At 39.6% G+C, this 17,081-nt stretch overlaps 1 protein-coding gene across 2 annotated transcripts in view; it reads right to left on the bottom strand.

Annotated features, from left to right (window-relative positions):
• The window catches only part of piezo2b (piezo-type mechanosensitive ion channel component 2b), a 117,454-nt gene extending 105,964 nt beyond the window's left edge, over nt 1–11,490 (bottom strand). Inside the window, exons 1-2 of one of the 2 annotated variants that reach the window (XM_074688533.1) lie at nt 11,366–11,490; nt 10,926–11,285 (exon numbers count right to left, since the gene is read on the bottom strand). In XM_074688533.1, coding sequence (XP_074544634.1) covers nt 10,926–10,989 — 64 coding nt within the window. In that variant the 5' untranslated portion in view covers nt 10,990–11,285; nt 11,366–11,490. Of the gene's footprint in view, nt 1–10,925 lie in introns of both variants that reach the window. The other variant, XM_074688534.1, reaches the window with a different exon arrangement.
• Nucleotides 11,491–17,081: the final 5,591 nt, after the last annotated feature.

Genomic DNA, 17,081 nt, shown 5'->3' on the forward strand with positions numbered 1-17,081 from the left:
TGCAGATTCTCCTTGTGTGGTGCAAAATAAACCAAGACTAGCTTCTTTAATCCTTGATAAATCAAAAAAAAGGGTGCAATTTGTCCATAGGAATCACAAAAATACACACATCCAAAAAAGTCCACACTGGAGCTTTAAGTTTAAAGGCACAGTATGAAGCTTGACACCAATTCTAACAAGTTTTTCTTTCTTTGGATCGTTTTCTGTAGACATTAAGTATATGTTGTCTCTGCTCTGTCGTGTTACAGCTGTATCCCAGCTCCGACAAGCCAGAAACCCCAGATCAGATATACAAGCCTCTGATTTCTGCCAATGCTGGAGCAGCAAGGCGTCAAAGTAGAAAGAAAAATCAGATCTAGCAGGACAGGAAGTCATGCACAGAAACCTAATTTAAATGTCCAGTGACTTTCAAAATAAACAAACCATTTCAAAACCAGACTAGCTCGACTACAACAACAGGAGAGGAACGTCATTTTGCCAAGAATACACCTGATCTGTGTCCATCCCTGGATTCCCACCCCAGTGATGATCCTCTCCTTGCTCATGTTGGGCTGTAAAACCTCAAACCTGTTGACACCTGGCCTGGCTCTGCTCATTATGCTGGTTTGTTGTTGTCAAGATAATTATCATCTGGTTTGGACATGGTTTGTCTTATTTTGAAGGGCAGATGGCATTTTATGTGGTTTCCATGCACAACTTCCTGTGCTGCTTGATCCACTTTTTTCACTTTGACACCTCGCTGCTCAGGCATTCTGCAAAACATAGGACACTTGTGGATCTGATCCCGAGGGCTGCAACAGAGTGGACCCAGTGTAAGTTGACACAATGACTTGAATAAAAACCTATCAGAGTCTGTGCCTAGGGATGGGTACTGAATTTGGTACTTTTATCAGTACTGACCAAATTTTGTCTGTAGTACCATGAAAAATCAAACAGTATCATGTTTGGATACCTAATCACATCCTTGTGAGTGTGAGAAAGTGGAAGAGTAGGTGATTTTCCATGCTGGACATTAATCCAGCATTACAAGTTTAAATACTTAAGAATTAGATTTTATTATCAAACAAATTAAAGTGATTATGGGCTGCATGGTGGCGCAATGGTTAGTGCTGCAGCCTAACAGCAAGAAAGTCACTGGTTTGATTTCCAGCTTGGCTGGTGGGCCTTTCTGTGTGGGGTTTATATGTTCTCTCCATGCATGCGTGGGCTCTCTCCGGGTACTCTGGCTTCCTCCCACTGTCCAAAAACATGCTCACCAGGTTAATTGATCACTCTAAACTGTCTGTAGGTGTGAGTGTGTGCGTGAATGGTTGTCTGTCTCTGTGTCAGCCCTGTGATTGGCTGGCGACCAGTCCAGGGTGTACCCCGCCTCTCGCCCAATGACTGCTGGGGTCACCCGCTACCCTGAACAGGATAAGCAGTTCAGAAAATGAATGAATGAATGAATATTTATTACCATATAAACAAGAAATTGGTTATAAACCCAAAATTGGTACCGTTGGGTACCGATACCAATTGCCAGGTACCTGGTACTGGCGCTGGTACTGTATCGTTTCAAATGTGAAAGGTACCCATCCCTATCTGTGCCAGACCGGAGTTTCCTCTGCTGTATACCAAATTTACTAGAACTACACTCCAAAAACAAGTCTAGACAAATGTCTTAATTCACGATATCAAAAGACAGAAATGAGGCTCTGTCAGTTGGGTAAGAAAAGTTTTGTTGTTCTTATTTCAAGAAAAGCAATTGAAAATGTCATATTTGTATTTTAACATCTTGATTTAACACATTTTCTCATCTTGTCGGATGAATGTGTCTCACACTGAGTCGAATAAATAATTTTTACTCATAATAAAACATAAACACTTCATAAGAATTCAGTTTTTGCAGTGTAAACATCTAGGATGAGGAACAGGATTTAATGTTTACACCAATCTGAAAATGCTTCGCTGCTCTTTGGCAAGAGTTAAAATGGGTGCATTTTCACCTTTTTTCCAGACATTTATTCACACACCAGTGGGCCAAAACTGTCTTAGACAAAGATCCTGGGTCACAAAAACTCCTCACAAGACCTTTGATATAATCCAGGTTGCTATGGATGTTTCAGGTATGAAGGAAATCAGTAAAACAAAGTCAGTTTTGATCAGTTTGAAGCAGTAATATGATAAGAAGAGCTGTTTTGTTATCAATTTATTGTTAAAGATGACTATTTTGGAAGAATTTATCCCCCTTTTTTATTATTTCATTATAAAAAAAGGAATTTCTTGGAAGTTTTGATTTATTACTGTCCTTTAAAAAATGTGACCAAAAGAAAAAAGATCAGATTCAAAGATGAAGAAAACAATGATTGAGCCATACAATTCAATAAAGCTCCTTCTGATGCAGCGTTTGAGTATAAAGATGTGTCACCCTGCATCACACTGAATTATGTAACTCGACACACTCACTCTTTCCCGCACACACTCCCTCTTCACACACACACATTAACACACTCGCTCCAGCCCCATGAAGGAAGTCTTTTGAGCTGGTGATGAAAGTTAAAACGCTTAAGTGCAAACATGACTTCCAAAAAACCATTAATTGATGTATTGATCCCAAACACGCCTCACTTCCCCGAGTCGGAGTGACCATCTGCTGCTTTTACCAGTTAAACGTCTCCCATCACCTGCCGACTGAACGTCAATTAACGCGTCCCAAATGAGACAAACACTCACCCGCTGAGGCGCGTTTGGGCTTCGTAAAACCTGTGTGCTTCTTACAGCAGCGATAGTTTCTGCACCAAAAATGTGATAAACGCCTCCTGTTGGGTGTTTCTTTGAACGTTTATAGGTCAGGAGTTAGTTCAGCACACAGAAACACTCAGTCTGACCTCCTGAATTTCTCGGCACGGTTAAACCAACAAGCCCAAAGTTTATAACCCGGTCGTCTGCGTGAGCTGCTATCAGCTCCTGCGCTTTAACTTCTGAAAAATTACGCTTAACTGCTGAAAAATGGGGCTTTTATTTATCTTTGCACCCTCAATGGAGCTATTCATTGACATTTGACTTGGCCCCGGCTGTTCCCTCGGTGGAGCTCTTTACTGTAAGTGAGCCTCTGTGCGCAGACACACACCAACGAGACCCAGAGTAGTTAATAAATGTTATGGCGCTGTCATCTTAGAGGAAACCACCAGGAGGTTATCTGTCACAGACGTACAAGTCAAATATGAAACAGGATGAAACTCATTTTTCATCTCTTTTCAAGACTTTGGGACACTTCTCAGACCCTCGCAGCATTTCCGTCCCCACCCTGCTCTTTATTCTTTGTGAAATGTGGCATTAAATGAGCCCAAAGTTAGGACTCTGGAGCCGGCTGCCAACATTATTCCTCTGTTCAGATAGAAATCTATAAAAGTCTCTTTTATCTGCAAAGAGATACAGATAATCTATCTGCACGGCTCCGCTCCAGCCGCTAGCCTGCAGACACTCCACCGCAGTCTTCCTCTCCCCGTATGACTCACCATCTGACGATTTTTACACCGAGAAGGGAAAATAAACCGCCGTTGTTTTCAGACATCAGATTACTGCTCTTTTTGTCTCTGGTGGTGAGAGCTGTTATCGTAGAGCTTAAACACAAGAAAGAGCGAGCGTTGGATGTGAAATCAAGGCCGGACTGACCTCGGGAGTTCGAGCCCAAAAACATAAATGTCATGAAATGAGATAAGGTGCTGCGGTGCCGGGCCAGAGCCAGCACCGGGAGATAACAGAGGAATTCAAACCCTCAGAGGGAAATAATACAGCAAGTACCACATGAAAGCTGCAGGAAAAACCTTCTTACTAACCAAAACAAAGCGTCTCACACTGACATAACACGTCTCTCTAAGCTGGCTCTGTGCATCCAACGCAGACAACAATGACTGCTTTAACTGTCACATACAGGGGAGGCTAAAATAATCAGAACACCTGAGCATAGATCTGTAAGTATAGACCTGTTTTGCCTCCATAACATCATCATAAAACACGCTGATGGTTACTCCACGCTGAGCAAAAATCAGATGAAGTGAGTCAAACTGTTTCCTGATAACTTTGACAGTAATGTTTTCCCAAGGGCTTCTTGTTATCTCATTTATATTTAAAAAAAAAGACATAAATCTTCTTATGATGGCTCTACTCTATGGTATACAGCACACACTGCAAAAAACGGAAATCTTATCAAGTGTTTTTGTCTTATTTTGAGTAAAAAATGTCTTAATATACTATATAAGTTCAGAAAAGTGTCTTGTATTACACAATTTAAAGACAAAAATGAGGTCTGAATAGTTTGTAACAAGCAGAAAAATCTGCCAATGGGACAAAATTGTTGAGCTAGAAACTAGAAAAATGTCTTAATACAAGAAACTTTTCTCTTGCTCCATTGGCAGATTTTTTTACTTGTTACAAGCAATTCAGACCTTATTTTGTGTCTTAAAACACCTTGAAATAAGACATTTTTCTGGACTGATCAGGTGAATGTGGCTCATGTGAAGTCTAAAATTCATTTTCTACTGAAAATAAGACAAAATTACTTGATAAAATTTCAGATTTTGGGGGTATTTTAACGGCAAAGTCAATGAAACCTCAGCTGATACCTCTTGTCATGTCTTATCAGCACTTTTTACTTAGGTCTCGTTTTTCATGTTTGCCATGTCCGCTTTTATTTTGTGGTCACATCTTTCCTCTTGTTTCAGAAATTGTCACTTCCTTCCCATTTCACACAATGGTGCAAGGACAATTTCCTCCAGCTGAGTGCAACAAAAACACAAGAACTGGTCATCCTCTCCTCTAGCATTAACAACCAGGCACTTAATCCTATGCACACCCCCATCTGCATCAACAACAAAATTATAGAGAAACTTTCAAACATCTCGGATTCACCCTGGACGATAAACTTAATTTTGATCATCATACACAGGACTAGGAGTGGGTACTGGCAAGAACCTCATGATACGATAATATCACAATATCACCACATAGTGATATACTGTGATTAGGGATGGGTACCTTTCACATTTAAAATGATACTGTACCAATGCCTGGTAGCTGTCAATCAGTATTGGTACTCAACGATACCAATTCTTGGTACTTTTGTATGTGGTTATAAATATTAATTTGTTTAATAATAACATCCCAAAGTTTTTTTTAATTTAGCACATTTATTCTCAACATATTAACTTGCAATGTTGTGTTCATATCCAGTGCGGAAAATCACCTACTATTCCACTCCCTCACAGTGACAAGGATGCATTCAGGTACCTAAACATGGTACTGTTTGATTTTACATGAATCTGTACTCAGTACTACAGACAGATTATGGTCAGTACTATAGACTGTAAAATTATGGGCAAAGTCTCCCTGACGTCACCCGTCTGTTTCTGAAATGGATTTTGAAGCAGATCGGCTATCACAGCCATATTGGAAGTGACAGGGCATTGAGCCCAGCTACATGGCACCTGTCGGTCACGTGACCTGAGCTGTGCCTTTGATTGGGCGAGCTTGTGATCTAAATTTGAAGAACATGTGTCTTTTTTTTTTAACAAAAAAAAAAAGAGATTTAGAAACGTTAAACAAAAAATCCTGATAATTGGAAATATCAATTTTTCATCTCACCCCTAGAAGTAAAGTGAAAGAAACAAAAGAGAGATTTACTTTGACTTCTATGAATTCATCATAATCCATATAAACCAATCATTCGATTTTTTGGTCAAAGATTATACAGAAAAGCTTTTTGTTTCAGCCGTAAAAATAAAAAGTCAGTCTGTTCCACATTTCAATAAACAACATAAATTTGGGTGTAAAAATAAAAATCAAATATGGTGACTTCTGCTTTGATACAATTCTTTGCTTTTGTAAATTGTTATACTAATAAAAAAGGACCCTGAAATCTCCTACTGAGTTTCTTGTTTCTCTAAATAGAGCCAAAATGAACCTCAAACCATTAAAAACACTAAAAAGACCAAAAACACACACACAAAAAAAAAACACAATTAATTTAAAAGAACTCCTTGATGAAACGTTTTCTTTCATTGTTTAACTTTATTTACATGGAAATTGTTTACCCTTACTTTAACTTATCTGTTATTGTATTGTTTCTGTATCTTCAGCCACTGAGTGATTTATATTAATTCTCCATCTGAAAATCTCTGAGCACATTAAGGACTGAAATGTCAAGATTTACTAAGTTTTCCAGAAATGAAACCAAGGGTAGCATAGAAATGGAGCCAACAGAACAGTCTTACATAAGTTATTATTGGGTTAAATTTTAATCAGAATTTAAGAAAACTCAAATTTAGCCCTTGCTAAACTCATCTGTTGTTGTTTTTAGTATTATGAAATTAGTAATTTGTTAAAAGTTTCCCTCAGGATGTGTAATGCAACAAACACATAAAGAATGACGTCTGTCTCATTTATTTTCTCTCATTAAAATTACAATCTAAAGCTTCAGGATTCAGCGGATGCTCTCATCATCTGCATCCCACTCCTCCTCCTCTCTGCTGCAGCCTCCACACACCGAGCCGGCCGCTCCGTCTGCACACTCACAGCAGCAGTTTGATATCTGATCAGACATTTGCTGCGAGAGCAGCCTCATAATCATGTTCACACTCCAAACTCTTCCAGTAAACACATAAACAGCTGTGTGTTTGATCAGCCAAACTGTGGCTGTGCACAAATGTGTGTGAGTGTGTGTGTGTGTGAGAGTGGCTGTGTACACACACGGGCCCGGCAGTTTCTGTGCTTTTCAATAGAGGTGCTGTCAGACGGGCGACAGGAAGCACAGACGATGTAACGTCAGCTGACAAGTCTTTCACTGGGACAAGAGAAGAGCAAATAAGAGCGACGTATATAACACCAGTGAACGTATAGATCCTCTGGAAGGAAATGAAGGAGAATTTATCATCTAGTCTTTTCACACGAAAAACTGAAGTTTTTCCAAAATTTCCCACGAGCAGATCAATCAACTTTTAACACAGCTTCTCCAAACATCCAACTTTTATTATTTATACAAAAAAAAAAAATCTACCAGGGTCAGAATCATCAGCTGCTGTTGTTCTTTAATCCTGTGCCTTCAATTTAAAGCGCTCACAGCTTGTAATCAATTAATTAATCAGTTCAAACTGAGGGTTTTCTTTCACTTTACACACACAGGATAAAAAGCTGAGCTCAGGCTTTGAGCTGTCACTGAAACTGAAAACATCATGAGCATCAAAAACTGAAAAAATTACTTCAGACTGGACTTTAAAAAGAGCTGTTGATGCTTACAGAGCAGGAGAAAGATTGACACAGTTATCATCAAGAAATTAAAAGAGATAGAGCCACACAGTCCGGATCAAGTCTACAGAGAAAGGAGGACAAAGACTACAAAATGGACTCCAGAAAGAAATCTAGTCCGTGTCAAAGAAGACCATCACTAGAGCCCTGATGTCTCAGACTGGATCGCTGTGGAGGAGGAAAAGCCAAGAGAAACTCTGCTTCTACATCAGGGCAAGAACCAATTTGATACGCATCACGATACTTGGGTTGAGACACGATATCATCAAGTATAAAAATATCGTGATCTATCGCAATATTCTACACAGTTAACTAAGAAAAAAGTAGAGATGATGTATTTTCAAATCAAAATATTACTTAAATCAAAAGCACCAAGGAAAAAATTGATTATTTAATAAACTTTGGGATTACATTTATCCTATAATCTATTGGTAACTACCAGGGTAGTAGCTCTTCAGCGCCATCTATGGCAGTGGAGGTACTGAGGTTGTATTTTACTTCCAACTCGGTTAAAATATAAGTTTTCATTATTACAAAAATATCGATATTAGGGGTGGAACATATCAACATTGTATTGGCGGTCAAAGTATTGTGATATATTTTTTACACCTCTACTTCTACAGAGGAAAGAGAGCCACCTTCAAGCCAGCAGACTGAAGGATGGAGCTGGATTCTGCAGACTGGAAGCAGACAAAGTCTTCTTTGGTCAGATGAGACCAAACTAGAGCTCTTTGGAGAGACATGGAGTTTCTCCAGGGCCCAGTCTGGAGCTGGGAATCTCCTCAAAGTTGAAGATTGAATCATGAAGAAAGAAAACTCTAAGTTAGAGGAAAATATCGGAAATATTGAATATACTCGTTATACTGCAGGTTGTTGCACGTGAGATGTATAAAATGACTATATCGTGACCATCGAGTACAAATTGTCATGTAAATGTTTTAAGACTTCGGTTTTTGATTCTCTTTTGAGTTTCACTTCCTTCACTTTGCAAATTTAAAGTAGAAAAGAACTCAGAGCGCACAGACCTCCACCAAGCATAGTATGCTAGTCACCGACACAGACGATAATTTGTTTCCTGACAGTGTTGAAAATGATGATGACTCAGTACATATTTCATATTCCAAATCTTAGTATCCAGAATATTGCCAGGATCTGGATCGTACTTTTACATCTGTCAGAAATTATGGTGACCTTGTCTTGTATTGTTTTGCAAAGCAATCCGACCATTTATGGTGGAGTTATATACACATATGGTAAAAAACAGCCCTATCTCACGATAATGAAGAATTCTTTAAAAAATCCTCTTTTCATCATGTCTTCCTTATCCCATTTTGAACATTTCCTGAAAATTTCATCAAGATCTGTTTGTTACTGTTTGAGTTATGTTGTTCAAAAACAAACAGACAAACTCTCCCAAAAACATAACCTCCTTTGCAGAGGTGAAAAACCAACTGAAGGTTCTGGTTGGATTGTTATACTGCGGTCATTTTGTGCATCAAAGGGTTGAATTTAAAGTTGATTTGGTGATTAAGAGGAGAAATCAGAATATTGAGATACAGCAAAAAAAAGCAAAGCTAGGCCTGTGCTAGGCCTAGTCTGGGCTGTGGCTTTGTCTTCCATCATGTCAACAAATCAAAACAAACATGGCTCCTGGTCGGGGTGGGGGAAAAAAAATCAAAAATCGATATGTTGGGATTTTTTGTTTAACAATATCAAAATCTGGATTCTTTGTCAAAAAATCTTTTATTTCAAATTCAAATTCTTAATTTTAGTCTTTGTTTATAAACTGTATTAGAAAAAAGTTACCACTTTTCTCCAGCAGAGGGCGAAATGTTTCTCTCTGGCTCACATGATGTACATTTTATAGGAAAATATGGCTCCTGATATAGTCTGTAGACATTATCATCATTTAACTTTTTCTCATGGTCTGGTTTTAAAAAAGCAAAATGAAAACCTCAAAAATCGTAAATATCAAAGAATCATAATCGGCATCCCAAAAATCATAAAAGAGTTGAATCGTCCCAGCCTTAGCTCCTGGCGAAGACCCAGCTCCAGAAAACCAAAGTGAATGTTATCGACTGGCCTGCACAAAGCCCTGACTTGAATCCCAATGAAAACCTGTAAGGGGGGCTGAACTGAAGACCAGGACCCATGACAGAAGAGCATCAGGTCTGAAGGAGCTTGAAGGATTTGCAAGAGAAGAAAGGGCTGGAGACGTGTCAACGAATGACTTCTGCTGTGATCCAGAACCTGAACCTGACCCTGGTAAGCCTCCAAACTAAAACTAAGATGTTTGTAAAAGCTTTGTTAAAAAATTCTCTGATCTGTTTAACAGAGTTTGGGACATTTCTGTGAAAAACAACCTTAAAGTTTCATGTGTGGACTGATCATTTCGACCTCATCATCATCATCATCATCAGCTGATCCTCCTGACAAAAATACCTCCCCCTCCCTCATTGGTGCGTTTATATATACCTTCCTTTGTTTCCACTTTACATTTCCTCCATCCTGTCCGTTACCCTGCACAGCCACACTAAATGACAAGTGCTCATTTGCACTTTGAAAAAACATAAAATATTAAAGGTATGTTTACGATAAAAGGGGAAGGCAATTCTTCTCTCCCTCGCAACCGCATTATTAATTCATACTGTTAAAACGACTTTCCACGAATTAATGGAGACAATGCATGGGCCTCACTGTTGCTTTTGGAAATAAAGCGGGCGTCGGGCTGTCAAGTGATGCATTATGGTGCTACTGAGTGGGTCTTATCTATAGAAAGCATGCTGTTAGCTTTAAAAGTGCCTCGGCCTCTGAAGGAGCAGTTTCCACTTGTGGTCTGCCACAAAACATTTAATAAAGTCTGCACCCAATTACCAAAAACACCTTATCAGTGTTTAATTGTGCTTTCATCTTCTTCTTCTTCTTCTTCTTCTCCTCTGCAGCCAGAGATGAGACTCCTCTGCCAGGTTTCATCGCCTCAATCTGCATAGCAGACGAGTGAATCAAACCAAAACAGCATCTGTGCCGAGCGCTTTTCTTAACAAAGTTACAAATGCTGTAAACAAAGCTCAAAAGTCCACCGCTGACTGCAACTCAGAGGAATGTGAAGGCTGCAGCAGAAGCTCTGAGGGTTAGGCAAAGTGTTCATCCACAAGCAGAAGCTCAACACTGATGATTCATTCACACAACATGAGATATTCACAGTTCAGCATCCAAACATTTAGAAATAGTCTGAGAAAAAAAAACACAATAAAGGAGTTGAAGTCTCCAAAAATAGAAAGATGCACTTCTATGTGTCTGATCCAGGGTGTGCAAACAGAGTCTGAGCTTCTGCAGCTCTGCAGGGAAGCTCTGCTGTCTGCTCTGCTTCCTCCACTAAATGGTGACAGTCAGGTGAAGGATAACGCAGCTACACAACTGTTGTGGTTTGACAGGAGAGATCTTAGACTCTGAGGTCCAAACATCCTTAAATTTATAGATTTAATATCTACTTTTAAGATTCTGTACACTTGTTATCACAGATTTTAACACTAGATTTATCAGAAGATGATAAATAACAGAGAATTAAATAGAAAGCAGAAGTATTTGATGATGAATCTGGAAAATCTGTTGCGTAAAAAGTGGAGTTTTAATCCAGGACTCACCAGCTGCGAGGCACATAGGCAGCAGCAACCTGAAGACCAGCCCGCACACCACCTCAGAGGCCATGACTCCGGGTTGAATCCAGGTAAAAGAAGTCGAGGACTGTCTCTCTTAGAGTTTCTCTTGCATCCCAGACTCCTTCTCTCTGTCAAATCCCAGCTGACATCAAACTGGTGCGCTCCCCCAAAACGGCCACATCCGCTTTCCCCGGTGACACCTGGACCCCGGTGGTTACTCCACAGCAGCTCAAAGCACTCAGGTTCACCGCAGCACGCATGTCACAGGCAGGTAAAGTCACCGTGGTGGGGTTTCTTTCAGTCGCTCGGGGTCATGTTGACGCTCAGGTGCGCGGACAGCTGCGCCTGAAAAGCGCGTAAAAAAACCTCCACACCACCAACAAGTCCTTAAGTCCAATTAACCTCCTTCCTCACTCCAAACTCACCTTAAAGAGAAGCGTCCCGGAGGTAAATCTCACTTTTTAGCCTGGAGAGTGAAAGGAGCGCTCAGAAAATCTGGATCCTTCAGCCTTCCCGTTAAGTCCCCTCGCTGAAATTTGACTTTCTGACTTCTGGTGTGGTGTGTATCTGCCAACAGGAGGCTACAGGACAACTACACTGACTGGCAGCTTCATGAGCCAATCAGAAGTCTACATCTGGGACCCGGTCCAGCCCTTTTTGTGATAATTGAAAGCAAGAGGTGGGACAGATGAGGTGAGGATGGGTGCGTAAAAATCCATCCAAAGTTGTTTTTTTACAAACCATATTCCCGCGCTCTACAGCTTCAAGAGGCATCTCATGGATTTAACAGATTTCATGTTTGTCTGAGAAGGTTTGTCCCGGGACCTCCTCTGATCACTGCCTCCTCAGGTCTGCCGTCCAGCTGTTCAGTAGAGATAAACAGCGACGCCTACCGGAGGGACACCAAACTGAGCAGAGCAGCATTTCCAGTTAATCCTTGTTACACCATCACAGGCCGCTCAGATTTCCCATCACAGGCAGGAGAAATGATTTTACTAAACATGTTTTCTGCCCTGAGAATAATTAAACACTCTGCAGCCAAAACAAATTCAGGGATCAAGTTTAATCCAGTAGCTTTTTGAGTAAACTCAGGAGTGAAACATGACTCAAACCTCAACCCCAAAGCGCTCAGAGGTTGGGGACACTTGGTTTGGTTTGCATCACTGTGGGTTGGTTGTTTGCCGATGGGTTAAATCACTGTGACAGACTCAGTGCTGCCAGATGGTTTGTCGCTCAGAGTGCCAGAAAAAAGGGAATTTAAGGCCTTAAAGCTACTGTAAATAGTTTTTAACTACTTATACAACAGTAAAATTAATACGACTGGCTTTTTATGAGCTGTGACAGGAAAAGAGGTTATCTGTAACAAGTTTATCGACACATATTTGGAATGTGAGGCCGTAAATGTTTCATTAGAAGATAAAATCCCCCACAGGGGGCGCCAAACAGGAAGCTCCTCAATGGAGCTTTAAAGCCCTTTTTTGAAACCTCCACTTTCAGCAACTTCAGCCTGGAGAAGACCGAAGCACCCACTCATCAAAGAAGATGACAGGACGCTGACAGCTTTTTTTTTTTTTTTGCGCTTCCCACAAGAAAAATTCACAGTGAGTGGTACTTCTGGATTCCAAAAGGAAGAAGAATACATGAAAGTTTTTTTGAAGATTTTGATGAAATTTTCAGGAAATGTTCAAAATGGGACAAGAAAGAAGTGATTAAATTTTGGAGGTGATCCGGATCACCGTCTGAATCCAGGACTTTTTTAAAAGGATTCTTTATCATTGTGAGATAGGGTCATTTTCACCATATGTGTATATAACTCCACCATAAATGGTTGGATTGCTTTGCAAAACAATTCAAGACAAGGTCACCATAATTTCTGACAGATATAAAAGTACGATCCAGATCCTGGTAATATTCTGGATACTAAGATCTGAAATGTGAAATATGAGCTGGGTCATCGTAATTTTCAACACTGTCAGGAAACAAATTATCGTACAAACCTGCAACTAACACCAAATTGTAGCAGACAGTCTGCTGAAAGGGAGTATAACATTAAAGTCGGACTGAAGTGTTGGTGACAATCACAATATGCTTGGTAGAGGTCTGCGCTCAATATGTAATTTGCTTAAAGAGGGGGTGTTGTGCTTTTCTTAGTCCTTAGTCTGTCCCTCTGGTGCCCCTGTTGTGTCTTTACATTATTTATAGATCATACAATCTCTGTGAATCTCTCACTGGTGTTTTAGAAAACATTTATTTCAGCCTCTGTTTTAGCTGCTGTTTCTTTAAGGCATACCCCTTTAATCTGATTGACCTGCCCTCTAGAGGCCTCTCATTGGGCAGACCTTGGTGTTTGAGGCCCGTCTCTCAAACATGTCATTTTTTGTTTGTTTGTTTGTACTTAAAGAGGGATGTTCTGCTTCTGCATATAAAATAGCAACGGTGGAAGTTCAGACTGAGCATGTGCAGATTTTCAAACCTCTACATATTCATATGTTGTAGAAATCCTTGAATCTGTCTATAAACTCATCAAAACGCACTCCTCCCCAAAAAAATAGAAAAATAAATAAATCCAAAATAATAATAATTAAAAAAAATTGTTCTCCAAGCTTTTGCTGAAATGATGATGATGTCATCACATAAGGATCTCCTAATTGGTTCACGACACGTCAGAGGGCCTTAAACACTAAGGTCTGCCCCTGACAGACCTCCAGAGTGCTGACCAATCAGAGGGAAGGGGCCTTTGGGAGTCAGAAGCCTTAAAGGGACAGCAACAAAAATGGAGCGTACATACGGGAGGCTGAAATAAAGGCTTTTCACAACACCAATGAGCAAAAAACTGATTTTTTTTTTGAGCTGTAAATCATGTAAAGATACTACAGGGGCACCAGAAGGACACAATACAAACCAAAACAAATACTATTAAAGAAAGATCATGTTTGAGAATAAATTCCTGTTTTTGGTTGATATTAATGGTAAATAGAGCGCTAACTGAACTAAATGTGTTACAGGCTTTATGTACATGTTGAAATTACTGACAGTTGTTATCAGAAACACATTAAAGCCCCCACACAGGCTTATTTATCCCCTCTGTTGAAGGATACTGCGTTTCCAAACAAGGCCAGGAGCCTGTGCTGACTTCATGTTTATTGTGTAGGAGATAAAAAGGAGGGACCGAGTTTTAACTGCAGCATTAAAACATGATCATAACCAATCAATCATGCAGGCTTCAATATATTTAATGACCACATTGACAAGAAAACCATCTCTGATGTTGTTTCCTCTGAGGTACATTAGGCAGGAGGGAAGCAAGGTATGATGGGAGTCATCAGGACCGAGCCAAATGACCCTCCTCGGCCCTCACGTGGAAAACACAGGGCACTTAAGGCAGCAGAGGTCCTGCCTGTGATGTGATGAATCACCGCTTTTGGCCTAATCACCAAAACCGGATCCAGTGAATGAAAATAAGAAAAACAAACAGCTAAATGCAGCCCAGGGAAAAGCTTACTTTGGGAGATCACGGTCCTTTTAGTTGCCAACCTCTGCCCCGAGGCGTCTCTTTTCCCTGGAAATCCAGAGCGGCTGGATGCTGGGCTGCGGCGCTGATGTGGGAGCAGGCTGAGAGTCACCCACGAGGCCCTGAACTGCAGCCAGCCATAATCAATAACCAACCTCAGAACATGCCAGGCCTCGATTTGTTTCTGCTGTTTGAAGTCAGGACCTGCTGATCTAATCCCTCAGATGGATGTGGATCTTAAGTAACATTTGTCTTTGATTTATTATTTATCCGATTCGTGAGAGGGAGTTATTGATAAAACTCTGGGGCTAAATGGACGCAGCAGTTCACACAGAGCACAGAGACGGTTCAGGTCGGGTGTTCCTGACTCACCTCAGTGTCAGGACTTATCAGATATACCTGAGGCTTTCTGTTCCTTTGACTCCATGCTTTCTTCCTTACAAAGATCAGCTACTGAGAGGAAGACATGAGATCATCTGGGAGCTAAGATGACATCGTGGACAGGAATCAAGCCAGCAACCCTCGAAACAAGGACTGCAGCCTCTGTGTGTGTGTGTGTGTGTGTGGTGTGTGTGTGAGCTTTAACCACCAAGTTAAACCAGCGCCCAGGGGTCTGAGTGTGTTTTCACTCCTTAATAACCTCCATCACTGAGTTACATCTGTGCCCACACCACGTTACCATGGTTACTGCTTCAGATTGACTTCATTCAGAGCTGAAAGATTCTGTTATCGCTGAAAGGAAGGAAGGAAGGAAAGACAGATAAATTGAAAGAAGTACAGAAAAAGAGATACAAAGAAAAATTGGAAGAAAGATAGTTCAAAATTAAGATAGAAAAAAAAGACATAGGAAGAAAGCAAGAGAGAAGAAAATACATTAAATAGATTACAGAAAGGAAGGAAGAAAACAAAAGTATAAAAAAAATTATAACATAAGAGAGATAAAATGAAGAAACAAAGAAGAGAGGAAAATGAGAATAAAGAAAAGAAGAAATTAAAGTAAGAGCAAAGAAAAAAGGAAAAGAAAGAAAGAAAAAAGAAAACAAGAAATTGGGTAGGAGCAAAGAAAAGAGGAAAAGAATGCAAAAAAAGAAAAGAAGGAAAAAGAGTGATAGAGAATAAGAGAGATGGATGGAAAAAAGAGAAAGGGAGCAACAGAAAAAGGACAGAAAGACATATGGGTAGAAAAGAAACACAAAAATGAAATAAAGAAAAAGTGAAATGAAAGGAAGATAGAAATCAACAAAGACATTAAGATAGAAAGGAGGAAGATAGCCATGAAGAAAGAAAGTAAAAAAGAAAGAAAAAAATATAAAGAAAGAAAGAAAGAAAGAAAGAAAGAAAGAAAGAAAGAAAGAAAGAAAGAAAGAAAGAAAGAAAGAAAGAAAAGAAAAAAAGAAAGAAGTTTGAAAATCACCACCTCCATGTTGATGCTCCAGAAAATAACAATATAAATATAACAAAAAATTGTATTCATGCTGAACAGTGATTTACTGAAATACTATCCTGTATCTAAGACATTTATCGTTTTCTAAATGTTATGTTTGAAAAATAAATCATTTTTCCCAAATCTGCAGGATTAATTGTCATTTATTTAAAAGATCATCAGCAACCGTAGATTTTTTTTCTATCATGCAAAAACAAACAGGAACTTTCTGATGGCAGAAGTTCGAGTCTTCTTTCTGCTTAAAAAGAAATAAATTCTTTAACAGCTTGATTTTAGTCTTCAAAAATGGTCTTAAAGTAAAAAAACAGTGTTGATAAAAGAAGGATTGATTATCATTCAAGCATCGAACCCTGACAGTCATAATATTTGTGTGAATCTCTTGAAAATCTCTGAATGTGTTGTAATCCCGCCGGAGGCCTCACAGGCGTCCTGCAGCAGCTTCAGCCCAGAAGAAAACAGAAGTGCAAATGAGATTAACGTCCAGATTGCTTCAACATTGATCGGTGAGTGAAATCCAAACTGTGTGTGCGTTGAGGATTTACATGGATGCACTTTCCATGCACTCTGAAGGTGCCTCTGCTTAAGTGGGCTCTCTGCTGTCTCTGTGCGCTGGCTGTGGGCCGAGACACAAACTGAGGGCACCTTCCACAAAACCTTCACACCTGGAGAGAAAACTGAAGGTATCATGATCACTGCACCATCCAAACACAACCATTAGTAACTGTGTCAGCTCAGTGATTGAATTCACACCAAATAACAACTTCTCACTCAGCCTGACTCATGCAAGTTTGGAGGTTGCCAATTGCAAATTTTATTCTCTCTTTGTTTTTGTTTTTTTTTTTTTTTAGGTTGATGACACACATGGAAGTTGATTATTTTGCAGAAATGTTTAAAAAATCCAAAAGATACAAAAAATAGTGTGTATGAGCGTAAATTTATCTGTTAATGTGTCTGCAAAAAAAGAAGTGGGGGGCTTGAAAATTGTTTTATCTACTTTAGAGAAGCTTTCTACGGTAGTCCTAAAAGGTCACGATTAATTACATTTTATTTCTTCAGTTTTCTTGATTTCTAGACATATTTTTCTATAATTTTCTGGAGACGACAGAATTATTTTATTATCTCTTTAACTCTGAAAAAAAAAAAAAATCCAGTTATATTGAGAAACTGCAATCCCAAGATAACTTTC

This window comes from Halichoeres trimaculatus, unplaced genomic scaffold, assembly GCF_033239565.1.
Source record: "Halichoeres trimaculatus isolate MK-OKI-2021-1 unplaced genomic scaffold, fHalTri1.1 fHalTri1_scaffold_15, whole genome shotgun sequence".
Taxonomy (NCBI): Eukaryota; Metazoa; Chordata; class Actinopteri; order Labriformes; family Labridae; genus Halichoeres; species Halichoeres trimaculatus.